The sequence below is a fragment of the Chrysochloris asiatica genome, unplaced genomic scaffold, assembly GCF_000296735.1.
Source record: "Chrysochloris asiatica unplaced genomic scaffold, ChrAsi1.0 scaffold00022, whole genome shotgun sequence".
NCBI lineage: Eukaryota > Metazoa > Chordata > Mammalia > Afrosoricida > Chrysochloridae > Chrysochloris > Chrysochloris asiatica.
The window spans coordinates 15,262,723-15,277,568 of NW_006408540.1; the positions used below are offsets into that span (position 1 = coordinate 15,262,723).

General features: G+C 37.8%; 1 protein-coding gene across 2 annotated transcripts in view; it reads left to right on the top strand.

Annotated features, from left to right (window-relative positions):
• The window catches only part of DGKH (diacylglycerol kinase, eta), a 251,394-nt gene that overhangs the window by 204,985 nt on the left and 31,563 nt on the right, over positions 1–14,846 (top strand). For both annotated transcript variants that reach the window (XM_006837609.1, XM_006837610.1), the window contains exons 14-17: positions 703–802; positions 3,256–3,517; positions 4,616–4,738; positions 9,739–9,873. In XM_006837609.1, the coding sequence (XP_006837672.1) occupies positions 703–802; positions 3,256–3,517; positions 4,616–4,738; positions 9,739–9,873 (620 nt within the window). The remainder of the gene's footprint in view (positions 1–702; positions 803–3,255; positions 3,518–4,615; positions 4,739–9,738; positions 9,874–14,846) is intronic.

Here is a 14,846-nt window from a genome sequence, read left to right on the forward strand (position 1 = left end):
GAGTTTGAGCAGCTCCAAGCTCCTGCTCCAAGAACTACACCCAGCATCTCAGGATCAAGCCAGCAAAGCTTTGAGCTATGTCTGTGAACACTATTAGTGGTCTTTAAGGTTTTACATCTTGTGGGATATAATTTGGTAGGTTATATTTTGAGTCTCGGAACACTAAAAAAGTTTTCCCTTATCATTGAATAATAATTGATTGCTTCTTCACTTTATGCCATTTTGGCTTATGAAAGTTTCCATCGGAATGCTTTGTTTTCAGATAGTGGGGGAGACCTGCATATTGCCATGTGAGGAACGGGAGAGCAGCAGTGACAACATGCTTATTAGCCTTGTTTCTTCAACACTGCAGGCCTTGTGTTGAAAACACATACGCTGCAGAGGATAATGCTTTGTTTTTAATAGGATCTAAAAGTACTCTTCTCCGGAATTTAAATGTTTGAGAAAATCTTGTTTTATTTTCATCACATAGAACCAGGGTTATTCTTTACTCATGTATGTGTCATTTAGAATGTCTTGAACTTACTTAGGCCTTATTATTCAACAAGTACAAGTATCGATTAATGTACTAGAAATGACCCAGATATTTTGATAATTTAATTATCCTTTTAAAATCTGTTTTTTTTTTAAAATATGCTTGTAATTCAAAGGAAATGAACTCACTAAATTTACTGAAGTATATACCATTTATTTTTCTCCTAGCATATTATGTGAAACTGTAAAAGACTTCGTTGCCAAAATTGAGAAGGAATATGGAAAAACGTTGGAAAATTCTGTTGATGCTGATACCATGGCCAGTAAAGTAAGAGGGTACAGGCACATTCAGGGCATCAGAGGGTCTTGCTGACAGTGTTTTTAACATTGAACTGTGTTTTAACGCTAAACTAATGAAAAAATTCTGAATCTGATAGAAGTTTTTTTGTGTTTCTATTTGTAGTATTCTATGGTTAGGAGCTCTGGTAGCGTAGTGTTTACGAATCGGGCTGCTAATCTCACAGTCAGCAGTTCGAAACTACCAGCTGTTCTGTGGGAGAAAGATGAGGCTTTCTGCTCCTGTAAAGATTTACAGCCTCTGAAACCCTATGCAGGATCTCTATGAGTCGGAACCGACTCCATGGTACTTAACAACAACAACAACATGTTATGATTACCCTTAAATAGGTAGGCAAATTGCTTCATTGAAAATCACTTGAGAGATTGAATTCTGTAGCTTAACTCCCTTCTCCCCGTGCCTGACACCTGGCGGGTGGGGCGAGTAGAAAGAGGAAGGATTTCTATTTCCATGCCAGTTGGCCAGTCAAGCTCTCTCCCAGCGCCATGTTTGTAGAATACTTGAAACACTATATATATAGTCTTCCGCCCTGTTCGGGATTCTGTTTCTTGCACTGCCTTTTTCTTTACAGACTTTCCCCCATTCAAGTCCCCTTCAGCAGCTAAAATAAGAACATTTTCATGGACCTCAAAAGCTACTGTTTGTACAAGTTCATGACAGGACAGTCTTAGGAAGGGTCTGGTTATATTGGGGTTGCAAAGGAATTAGCTTCCTTCCCCCACTCTTGCCTCCAATTTATGCTATTCATGTGTTTTAATTGAGTGACAGGAAAACAAAACGAAAATAAACATACTTTTGCGACTTTCAGCCTCTTTCTCATCTTTTTCTACTCTGTGGAGAGTTTCCGAAAACAGAAGCCCTCTCTAGCCACACTTTTGTCTCCAAACTATTTCTGCTATAACTTTGTCTTGGCACGTCATCAAAGACAAATAATAAATAGCAGAGGAAAGAACTGGAAATTGTGTGGAGATAAAAGGTATATTAAGGGATAGCAGAGACAGATTCTGCTCTGTTTCTTTACCTCTGGTAATTCAAAGAAAAGAGCGGAAAACAACTACAGAAAAAAAACAAAAGCAGAACAAAGACCTTGTTTATCTTTCTCTACACTTTTCTGTCTTTATCCTCTTTATCCTGTGCAGGTTTCTGTTTTGTTCTTTCTTCAAGTCCATAGTCCGTCAGGGCTGTTCATTCCTTTGCAAAACCTAAGCTTTGAAAGCTAACTTACTAAAACTGACCAGACCTCCAAAATGGTACCGTGAATTGATTACTTTTTTTTATATATACTAAAAAGGAAGTTTATGTCGTGTGTGTGTGTTTGTAATGCGTGAGTTCTGGTGTGGAAACATAAGATAAGCACTTGATCTCGAGGTCGGTTTGAACAGCAAGGTTGGTGGATCAAACTCACCAGCCACTCCTTGGAAATCCGATACAGGGTCGCTATAAGTCAGAACTGACTCGACTGCACTTAACAACAGCAACAACAACGTAGTGGTTAGGAATCCGGCTGCTAACCTCAAGGTCAGCAGTTTGAAACTAACAGTCGTTCTGCAGGAGAAAGATGAAGCTTTCTGCTCCCATAAAGATTTAGAGCCTTGGAAACCCTGTACAGGGTCACTATGGGTCGGAACCGACTCCATGGTACTTAACAACAACAACAGTGTGACTTTATATAAAATGTTTGTTGTTTTCTTCTCAGGAAAAATACCTCTGCAAAGATTATAACTATTTATATATGTAAAATGGAGAGAAAATGATATAAATCAATGACATTTACATAAGACTTGTGCATGTTTGTTGTTTTATGAACATTATCAATTATTTAGCCCATACACTATCTAAAGTGTAATCATAATAGGTAGCCAATTGATAGTAAGCACTAATTGATATAGGCTTGTTCCCTATAAATTTCTTCTTCCAGTTCCCATCCACTGTACTCTAACTCCTGATGAGTCTGTACGTGTCCGAATAGAACTATGTTGGTTTGGGTTTTCAGTGGCTGAATTTGGGGAATGTAGCTTGCCAGGCCTGTCCACCTCTGGCTGGACTCAAACCTCCAGCCTTTTAGATATCAGCCAACACATTACCATTTTCACCGCTGAGGGACTCCCTCCCGATAAATTTAAAATACCATCTTTCCCATCTCACTTAAGTGTGGTGGTTAGTGGTGATTATGTTCCAACTCACAGTAACTCAGTATGGGATTTCCAAGCCTGTAAATCTTGACACGAGCAGAACTGCTGGTAGATGAGGTATTGTCTAAGAAAAAAAAACCTATTCACAATGAAATATCGCTCATTTGAATCTTAGTGTTTCTCTAATGGTTCAACTTGCAAAACTTTGAACTTTAAAATTTCTTGTATTTCCTTCCCCTGCTGATCTATGTTTCGGTTTTCTTTCTTGTTGCTGTATTTGTCTTTCCTTAGTGTTCTGTCCTCAATGAGAAACTTGAACAACTGCTCCAGGCTTTGCAAACAGAAGCCTTTCCCTTACCCCCAGGCGTGAGCCCTGTCATTGTAGAAGAAGATCCTGTAGAATCGTCAAGTGAAGAATCCTTGTGTGAAAACAAGGAGCAGCTCGCGGAAGACTCTACATCCTCACAGAAAACCATGAAACCCACAGAAATCATGTTGCGGGCAAACAGTTTAAAGAAAGCTGTGAGGCAAATCATTGAACAAGCCGAAAAAGGTACACAGTGAACAAAATGCTCTTGAATGATTTAGCAACATTCAGATAATAAGAATAATGGAGTTTTCATATTGGTCAGACCAGATAAACTTAAAAAAAAGACAACAGTGTTTGAAGACAGGGTAAAAGATAATGCCATTAAAGTGAAATTTGTCATGAAACTTAGACTGTTTCTTGATATAATAGTTTATTGTTGTTAAGTGTTGTCAGGCCGGTTCCAACATTGCTTAATAGTAAGAGCCAACATATTAATGATGCATAAAGTACAGTTTCAGAAATATTTAAAGTACCCTTGAAACATTGAACTAAAATTGAAAATGAGTGTATAGTATTTCTATATTTTTAATATTTTTATTTGGAAACTTGAATTCTTCAATTAAAGAAAATCAAATAATGTAAACTACTTTGAAAATAGGAAAGCATGTTCTTAACTTGGTGGTTATGGGCTGTGGAGTCGGTTCCAACTCATAGCAACCCTGCATATGGTTTCTGAGGCTATAAATCTTTACGGGAGCAGAAAGCCTCATCTTTCTCCCACTGGTAGTTTCGAACCACTACGCTACCAGAGCTCCTTCTTAACATAGTTGTTGTTGTTGTTAACACAGTAGGGGCATCAAAAAGTTTGTAGAAAACTTCTATTACCTTTCTATTCTGTTTTTTGAAACCCCTTCATGCATGCTCTAAATACTTACATTGCTTTTTAAAGAGCCTACAGAAAACTCAGCCTTTATTTTCGTTATTTTTTATTAATATAGTGTATTTACTTAAAAAATGTAGTAGTTTACAAAATGTTAATTTTAATATAAATAATTAAAACACATTGCAAGCTGTAGCTTATTGAATCAGGCCCTTTGGTTGGACTTGTATTTCTTACAGAATGTCTTACTTTAAAAATTCCTGATAAAAATATTCTGACCACTTTATTTAATGTCTAACGCTCACAAGCATCACCCCCAAGTTTATTTATTAAATAGTGTTTCTTAGGGAATGCTAAATTTCTTTTGGTATGTTTCAATTCTCCTTTCCTAAGCATATCACAATGTTTGTGGGGTTTCTTTTTGCTGCCCAAACATACTTGTCTTCTTCTTGGACTTAAAGCTACAGATGAGCAGACTGTTCATCCCTGTGAAGCAGTGAATCCACCTCCTGAATATGATTGCACAGAAGTAATTGACTCTAAAGAAGAGGCTAAAGATGATGACGCAAAAGAATCATTGCCTGGTAAGAAAACGATGATGCAACAAAATGTACTTTTGCTTTTAGTTTTCAAAAAGCTTATCCATTGGAAATAAGCTGTTTCTATTTTTAATTTTTTGACAAGACCGCTCGAAAGTGAAAGCTTAGGTATTCATGAATACAAAAATAGTAAAGCATTGAGTTTAATTTAGACCAAGATTATTGTCAAGAATTTATATATCCTTCTTTTCTGAAGATTATAATAATAATCTAAAGATTATAATAATAAACTAAGGATTACAGAAACAAACCAGGCTATCTTAATTTTCCTGAAGAAAGAGGGAGAGAGAGACACTTAAATTAGATTCCTTTGATAGGTATATGGCAGCTGCAGACCTCACTTCATAAAATTTGGCACACTACTTAAATGATTCAGCAGCGTCAGGAATCCCATTCCTTAACCAACATTCTGGATTCATAATTCTTATTGCTGAAGTAAGCTTTAAAAGCATAGGACACCTAGTTGCCATCCATTTAATTACTTTAAAAAATGTTAACTTCTCTGCTTTTTAGGTTTTACTTGAAAATAAATATATGCTGATATTATAAATTGTATAGGGAAAATAACTAAGATGATGGAGTTTAAAAATAAGGAATTAAAACATTAATGAAGATGTGAAAATAATATGAAAGTAATGATGTACCACTAACAAGTCAGTACTTCAGAATTCTTTGCAATCATGAAATTTTTTTCTTTTGCTTTTTCATTGCATACAAACGTAGGCATATTACTTTTCTTTTCTGTGGCTCAGTGTAAAATGAGATAATGCATCTACTACTTTATAAGGTTGGCATGAGAGTTATTAAGTTAGTATGTGTAAAATGCCAAGAAAAGTTCCTGGGCACAGAGTAACATAAGAGTATTTGCTGTAATTATCATGATTCATATTATTATGACTACAGTTAATTACGTTAACTTCGGGAGAATATTCCTTAATTGTATTAAAAACTCTTAATACAATTGGTTGGCTCTGACTCACAGTTTGCAGGTTGGTTCCGACTCACAGTTGCAAGTTGATTCCGACTCACAGCGACCTTGTGTAGGGTTTCCAAGGACCGGCTGGTGTGTTTGAACTGCCACCCTTGTAGTTAGCAGTCCAGTGCTCATCCTACAGCACCACACCATAACTCTTGTTGTTGTTGTTAGGTGCCATTGAGTCAGTACCAACTCATAGCGACCCTATGCACAACAGAATGAAACACTGCCCAGTCCTGGGCCAACCTCACAATCGTTGCTACATTTGAGCCCGTTGATGCTGCCACTGTTCCTATCCATCTCTCTGGGGGTCTTCATCTTTTTTTCCAACCCTCCATTTTACCTAACATAATATCCTTTTCCAGCGGCAGGTCCCTCCTGACAATATGTCCAAAGTATGAGAGACAAAATCTGGCCATCCTGTCTTCCAAGAAGTATTCTGGCTGTACTTCTTCCAACACAGATCTATTTATTCTCTTAGAAGGACTCTTCTTGTTGTTGTCAAGTGTCATCAAGTCAATTTTGACCAATAGCAACACTGTATGGGGTTTCCAAGGAGCAGCTTTAGGGACTGGGAAATTAGATTTCTAGACGCTACATGTCCAGCATACACCTAATGCAGGCATATTGTATATCTTAGATCTTTCCTTGTTGCTGTTGTATGCAGTTGAGTCAGTTCCAACTCAGAGAACCTAGATAAGGTTTTCTGAGAGTGGCTGGTGGGTTTGAACTGTCTACCTTTCAGTTACCAGTCCAGTGCTAATCCTACAACGCCATACCAGCTTCTTAGACATTAGTTATCTCTAGTCCAGGAAAAGAGCTAACGTGAACATATCCTATAACCATTATTAGACTTTATTTGTCCCTATTATGACATATAAGGAGCTCTGGTAGCATAGTGGTTACGAATCAGGCTGCAAGCCACAAGGTCAGCAGTTTGAAACTACCAGCTGTTCTGCGGGAGAAAGATGAGGCTTTCTGCTCCTGTAAAGATTTATAGCCTCGGAAACCCCGTACAGGGTCGCTATGAGTTGGAACCGACTCCACGGCGCATAACAACAACAACATTAATGACATATACTCCATAACCTTGACTCTCTCTTATAGTAATCAGCTCTGTTAAAATCGGTATTTATATTGAACTCTAATTTATCTTCATTTTTCTAGCCATGATTATGTTGCTGTTGTTGTCAGGTGCCAATGTCCGATCCTGGGCCAACCCCACCACCGCTGCCACACTTGACGCCATCAATGATGCCACCTGGCTGATCCATCTCATTGGGGATCTTACTCTTTCTCTGACCCTCCATCTTACCCAGCCATGATTATAGTCAGTTATTATTAATAAAATTTTATGTATGCAGGGGCTTCAAAATGTGTGAGAAAATTCCTTAATCTCTTAAATCCATATTCCCACAAACTTTTTGAAGCCCCCTAGTTATGTAAGTGTTACCATTAAAGCTATCAGCATGATACTGCTCTGTATAGTTAGTTTTTAAAGCAGTTTCACACACATTGTATTGCTCTATTGAGGGAACTCTGACTTCTGGAGCTATACCTATTGTTCTTTCTCATAACTGCCCTTAAATGATGCTAGAAACAACTTTTGTGGTACTACAACCCCTTTACCACACCTTTTACCTCTGTTTACAGTTTGTGTCTTAAGTTCCTCTACCAATCTTAAATTTAAGGAGTTCAAACTTTTTGTTTTCCTGGTTACACGCCTTTGTTCTATAGACTCCTGGTATGGTGCTGTAGGATCAGCACTGAACTGTTAACCTCATGGTGAGCAGTTTAAACCTACCAGCTGCTCCTTAGAAACCCTGTACAGGGTTGCTATGAGCCAGAACGGACTCAACAGCACTTAATAACAACAACATTTCGAATAAATTCTCCAAATACTTTCTGTAGTGTGATAGTGTATTGGTACCCAGATAGTAGTCATTCTGGATGTTGTTGATGTTACTAAGACTACCTGAGATTTTTTTTTTTTTTTTAATCCAATCATAGTAGTTTAAGGAGCTCTGGTAGCATAGTGGTTATGAATCGGGCTGTGAACCTTAAGGTCAGCAGTTTGAAACTACCAGCTAGCTGCTCCATGGGAGAAAGATGAGGCTTTCTGCTCCCATAAAAAATTACAGCCTCGGAAACCCTGTATAAGGTCGCTGTGGGTTGGAACTGACTCGACGGCACTTAACTACTACAACAACAACAATCATAATAGTTTACACACGTCCCTGTGAGTTTGATGTTTCTTTGTGTTGTTATTTTTCCCACCAATCATTACATTCTGTCAAAATCTTTTAAATATGTAATTCTATTATCTCACATTTACTTCATCTCTGAATTTGTTGAGGAGGTGCCTCATATGCCTTCATCCAAAGAAAATGGACTGAAGTCAGACTGACGTTGGTGTCCATACAGAGTGTTGCTTGATAAATTCCCTCTGAGATATGGCTCTCTTTGGAAGATTGTTTTATAAAACAAAGTTCTGGTAGCGTAGTGGTTACAAATCGGGCTGCGAACCGCAAGGTCAGCAGTTCGAAACTACCAGCTGTTCCACTAGAGAAAGATGAGGCTTTCTGCTCCTGTAAGGATTTACAGCCTCGGAAACCCTGTACAGGGTCGCTATGAGTGGGAACCAACTCCACAGCACACAACAACAACAGCAACAATGGTTTTCCAACCAACTACCATTCTCATTCTTCCATAGACTGTGCACTTCCATTGTAGGCTCCAAAGTAATAAAAAAAATAGAGAGAGATACAGATATTTATATTGGAATAGATGTAGATTTAGGAAAATCTTTGTGCAATATTTGATCCTATATTTTGGCTAGTAATTCAATATAGTAAGAATCAATAGCAATAGTACAAGTGTTTCTGTATTAAATAATCAATTTTTGAAGCAGACACATTGTGTTATTATTAAATTTTGTTTGAATTCATATGTCAGAATTGTGCAAAATGCAGAACATTAATATGTTTAATGAGATGTTTTATTTAAGGAGAGCCATGAGACATTAATTTAGGTACTTACAACGGAACATCAATCTTAGTCATTAGGACCCATTCTGCTTTTTATCAGAGGTGAACATCAAAAGATTGTTTTCATTAGAAATTAGCCCCAGGAGTCTCCTCCGTCAAAGAAACAGCAACTGTTTTGCTTCTTTTCTTTAGTACAACTGGACTGTTTTTGAACAAAGAGGATAGAGTGTAAAATTAATATAGCTAAATTATAATTAGTCTTAGGGAGAGTAAAGATAATTAAGTTTTAGAGTATTTTTTAATTGAGTTTGAGGATTACTGTTTTTTTAATCACCTTCCGGTAGCTCCTAAATTAGTTTAGTGATACTATTTGGTTTTATTAGATTGGTTTAGAGTATATAGAATTAAGTCTTTCTTTTTGTTGTTTACTTTGAGAGTAATTGTGCTCTGGAATAATTTTCAAAATGTCGTGAGCTTTAACAAGAGCTTTGATAGAAGAGTTCTGGGCACATAATTGCTTTGATTAATTGAGAAGTGCAGAAACAGTATATTGGTTTCATCTGAAAACAAATTATTTTTTTCCTTCCCTTTCTAGAAGAAAACATTAGTTTCACATGTTTTGGGAGTTTCGTTAATTAAACTTGATCATTCATCCAGTGTTGATGAGAAAAATAGTGTGTTGGCCAATATACATTATACATTTTCAGAATTTCATCATGCTTCAGAATTTCTATGTACCTTTAAGTAAGTGTGTATTGGTGATATCCAATTAGGAGTACTGCTCACCGGAAACTATGGTAGCCATTTTCCGATCTTAGTACTTGAGCTGAGCAATCAAGACACTTTACTGTGGAAGATTTCTTCCATATAGTAAATCTAAAGACACAGTGTAATCGTTTCAGTTCCATTGACTCATTTAAACTTACACGAAACTCTTTTATGCCATGGTTTTATAGTGGCTTGCTTATTTTTTTTAATAACTTTATCATTACCTCTTTTTAATCTGGACTTTTTGCCTACAGTTAAAACTGCACCTCGGTCTCCAGATTGTCGGGCAAGCGTTAGCCCTTCCCAAACTGATTCCTCCAGCTTTGGTTCAACTGTGGCAGCCAGCAAAGAAAGCCTTCCTGTGCTCAATACCAGAATCATTTGTCCAGGTAGTGTAGATCCTTAAACATGGCTTATCATTAAGTATTTTTGTAAAATGCTGTAAGTTTTTGTTATAAGTTGAATTATATCCCCCCAAAATATGTGTGAGATCCTAACTGCTGTACTTACAGATATAACCTTGCAAATAGAAGTTTCCTTTTACTATGCTGAGTAGGGTGAGTCTAAAACCTAATCACTTCTGAGTTAAACAAAGCACAGAATATACACAGAGACAAACACAGGAGGAAGACAGGCACCAAGGAATGGTGACACTGGCCAGGAACTAGGATACAGGTCCATAGAAGAAATCGGCATGCCCGACACCTGATTTTGACTTTTAACCTTCAGAACTGTGGGATACTACAGTCCTGTTCTTTACAATAAATTTCTGTTGTGGCAGCACTGGCAAACTTAGAACTAAATTATTGATTGACTTTCAGCCATTTCAGCAGGAGTATATGATCAAGATCCAATGGTATTGAAGAAGTCCAAACTGCAATGAAGGCATTGGCGAGAAACGAGACCACAGGAATTGATGGACTATCACTTGACATGTTTCAACAAATAGAGGCAACACTGGAAATGCTCATTTGTCTATGTCAAGACATATAGACGAGAGCCATATGTGTGCCCACGCAAAGAAAGGTCATCCAGCAGAATACGGAAATCATTAAACAGTATCATTAATATCACACACAAGTAACATTTTGCTGAAGGTAGTTCAAAAGTGGTTACAGCAGTACATAGTTAGGTAACTGCCAGAAATCAAGCTAGATTCAGAAGATGTGGAACGAGGGTTATCATTGCTTGTGTCATATGGAAGCTATCTGAACGCAGAGAATACCAGAAAGGTATTGACTATGCAAAGGCATTCGATTGTGTGGATCATAATAAATTATGAATGACATTACTAAGATCAGGAATTTCAGAACACTGATGTGTACTAATGTGGAGCCTATACATAGACTAAGAGGCAGTTGTTCAAATAGAGCAAAGGGATACTGTGTTGTTTAAAATCAGGAAAACTGTGAGTCAGGGTTGTATTCTTTCACCATACTCAAAATTCAATGACGATCAAAGAATATAGCTTTCGGTATGGATTACAACTCAATGTAAAAACAAACAAACAAAAAACACCTCACAATCGGACCAGTGAACAACATCATGGTAAATGGAGAAGAGACTGCTATTGTCAAGGACTTCATTTTAATTGGATCCACAGTCAGTACTCATGAAATCATCTGTCAAGTAATCAAAAGCTGTGTTGCATTAGTCAAATCTACTAATAATCTGTAATAAAGTGTTAAAGATAAAAAATGTCACTTTGAGGGCTACAGTGCACCTGACCTAAACCATGGTATTTCCAATCACTTCATATATATGTGTGGTGCTGTGGGTTAATGAGCCAGACTACAAAGCCATTTGAACTGCAAGGTCGGGCTTTTCAAGCTCACCAGCTGCTCCTCGGAAACCCAATACAGGGTCACTACGGGTCAATGGCACTTAGCAACAGCAACAACATAAGCATGTGACAACTGGACATTGAATAAGGAAGACCAGAGAAGACTGGATGCATTGGAATTATGGTGTTGGCAAAGAATACTAAAAGTACCATGGACAGCTGAAAGAAGGAGGAAGACTGCCTGTCTTGGAAGAAGTACAACTAGAATGCTCCTTAGAAGGGAGATGGCAAGAATCCTTTCACACACTTTGAGCATATTATCAGAAGGGACCAGTTCCAGAGAAAGGGTGTTAACGCTTGATAAAGTAGAGGGTCCGTGAAAAAGAAGATCCTCAAGAAGAGGGGTTGACTCAGTGATAACAACAAAGGGCTCAAACAACAACAGTTGTGAGTTGCAAGGGTGGGCGGTGATTTATTCTGTTGTGCGTAGGGTCACTATGAGTTAGAGCTGACTCAATAGCACCTAGCAACGACAACATTCAGTCTGTATTCTGAGCAAATAATCTGAGAAGCTGTGCTGTATGAAGAAGCGTGGCCTCAGGATTGGAGGAAGGCTCTTTAACAACTGTCCATCCATATGCAGATGACCCAACCTTGCTTGCTAAAAGTGTGACGCACTTACTGAAGAAGACAAAGAAAACATGACAGGGTTTCTATGAGTCATAACCAACTCGATGGCATAGAGCAGCAACAAGCAAACAGATCATAAATGTGATTTCCATGAACTATAGATCTTAAAGATAGTGTTCCTAGGGAAATGATACTAGTATACTTGTCAGATAGATCGGCTTTTGTGTGCATGAGAATTTCCTGGGAAGTATTGAAATCTATGTTTCCTAGCAATTATTGAAACGCATTTTCATGCAGTAGTTCTAGAGCTGTTGTTAAGTGCCGTCAAGTTTGTTCTGACTCATAGCAAACCTCTATAGGGTTCCCGAGGAGCAGCTGGTGAATTTGAACCACTGACTTTGTGGTTCACACTGACCTTGCAGTCCGGTGCATATACCCACAGCGCCACACCAGGTCTCCTAATGTTGATGTTAAGTGCCGTCAAGTCGATTCCAACCCATAGTGACCCTGTATAAGGTTTCCGAGGAGCAACTGGTGAGCTTGAACCGCCAACCTTGCAGTTCAAACGGCTTTGCAGTCTGGCGCATTAGCCCACAGCGTCACACGAGGACTCCAAGGCACAGAGGGAGCCTAGAAATTCGCAGTCATTAAATTCCCAAAGTCAGTCTGAGTTGATGTCCTGCTTAATCTTAAATACCAAGGTATCTCTTGGGTTTAGGTCACACGTTCTCTAGTCATTTTTAAACTAGTAATATTGCTTCATTTTTTAACATCTAATGATGTTAAAAAATGAAGCAATATTACTAGTTTAAAAATGTTGTTGTTGTTGTTAAGTGCCATCAAGTCGATTCTGACTCATAGTAACCCTGTATAGGGTTTTCAAGGAGCAGCTGGTGAGCTTGAACCACCGACCTTGCAGTCCAGCACATAATCCACAGCGCTGCACCAGGACTCCTCACCAAGACATTGAGTCCAACTTTAATAAAATTGATCTGGCCTTGATATCAGTTTAGTACTGTCGAGATGAAAGTGCTTACAAGGGAGAAGGGATGGAGGAAAATATAAACGCTTCAGTGGTTGCCTTAAGTAACAGTTATTTGACTGAAATGATCCAGTTTACATTCACTCCAGAGTAGGCTGGAAGAAAATCAGTCTTCTGCAAGTTCTCTTTAAAGGTCAATCATAGTTCGTTAACAGTTGACAACGTCAGTACCCTATTTTTAATAATGAACAGAACACTAGACAGAAGATGAACAACGAAATAGTTTTGAGCAACTTGCAAAACCAGCTACACCAGCATGTGTCTACTAGACACTCCACCTCACAGTGACAGAAAGCCCATTCTTCTCAAATACAGATGGAACATTCTGTAGGATAGCAAATCTGAATAAATTTTAAAGGACTGAAATCATACGAACTATATTTTCCAGCCACATGAGATGAAATTAAAAAGTAATATCAGAAGGAAACTTAGGATATTCACAAATATGTGAAAATTGAGGAGTTCATTTCTAAATAACCAATCGCTCAAACAAGAAATCGCTGAGGAAACTAGAAAATACTTAAGATGAATGAAAGCTAAAATACAGCACACCAAGACATTTTGATGCATATAAAGCATCAAAATTTGGAGTCCTGGTGTAGTATTGTAAGATAAACACTGGACTGCCAACAACAAGGTTGGCAGTTCAAACTCACCAGCCACTCCTCAGAAACCCTTGACAGGGTTGTTGAGTCAGAAGCAACTTGACGGCACTTAACAACAGCAACAGGGGAATTTAGAACTGAAAAAGTCAAAAAAAGAAAGATCACAAATCAATAACGCACTTTAAATATCTAAAGAACTGAAAAAAGAAGAGCAAACAGAAAGGATAATAAAGAGTGGAAATAAGTGAAATAGAAAAACAATACAGAAATTGGTTCTGAAAAGTTCAGTATAGACTTATTATATGACTCAGCAATTCTACTTCAAGCAATGTGCCAAAGAGAATTGCAAACATATGAAGGGGGGAGGGGGAGATTAAAGATGATTATGGAAAAATGGAATGAAAAAATAGTGGAATTTTCCCACAAACTTTTTGAATCCCCCTTGTATGTCTACACAGAAATTGTACATGAATCTTCATAGCAACATCATTTATAATAGTCTAAAGGTAGAACCATTTCAAATGTTCCATCATTAATGAATAGATAAACAAAATGTGCTATATTCTCACAGTGGGATATTTTTCAGCCATGGAAAACAATGAAGTACCTGAACAACCTTGAAAACATTATGATAAATAAAAGAAGCTAGGTACAAATATGATTGCATTTATGTGAAATGTCTTAAACAGTAAAAACCACAGAAATAAAAAGTAGATTGCTGGTTGCTAGGAGCCAGGGTATGGGGAGGCATGGCAATGACTGCCACTGGATACAAACTTTCTTATCTGTGTGAAGAAAAAGTTCTAGGTTTTCATAGTGGCAATGGTTGCAGTCAAATATTACAACAAAATGTGCAAAGATCTGGAGTCAGAAAACCAAAAAGGAAGAACACGCTCAGCGTTTCTCAAGCTGGGGGAACTGAAGAAAAAATTCAAGCTTTGACTTTCATTATTGAAGGATTCTCTGGGCAAATAATAGAATGATGCAGAAAGCATCAAAAGAAGATGGAAGGAATAGACAGAGTCATTGTACCAAAAGCAAATGGTTGATGTTCAGCTGTTTCAAGAGGTAGCATAGGATCAAGAGCCAATGATACTGAAGGAGGAAGTCCAAGGTGCATTGAAGGAATTGGCAAAGAAAAGGCACCAGGAATTGATGGAATAAAAATTGAAATCTTTCAATTTCAAGAAAGTGAGGAGGTATAGGAGGCACTCACTCATATCTGCCAAGAAATTTGGAAGACAACTATCTGGCCGACTGATTGGAAGAGATCCATATTTGTGCCCATTCCAAAGAGAGGTG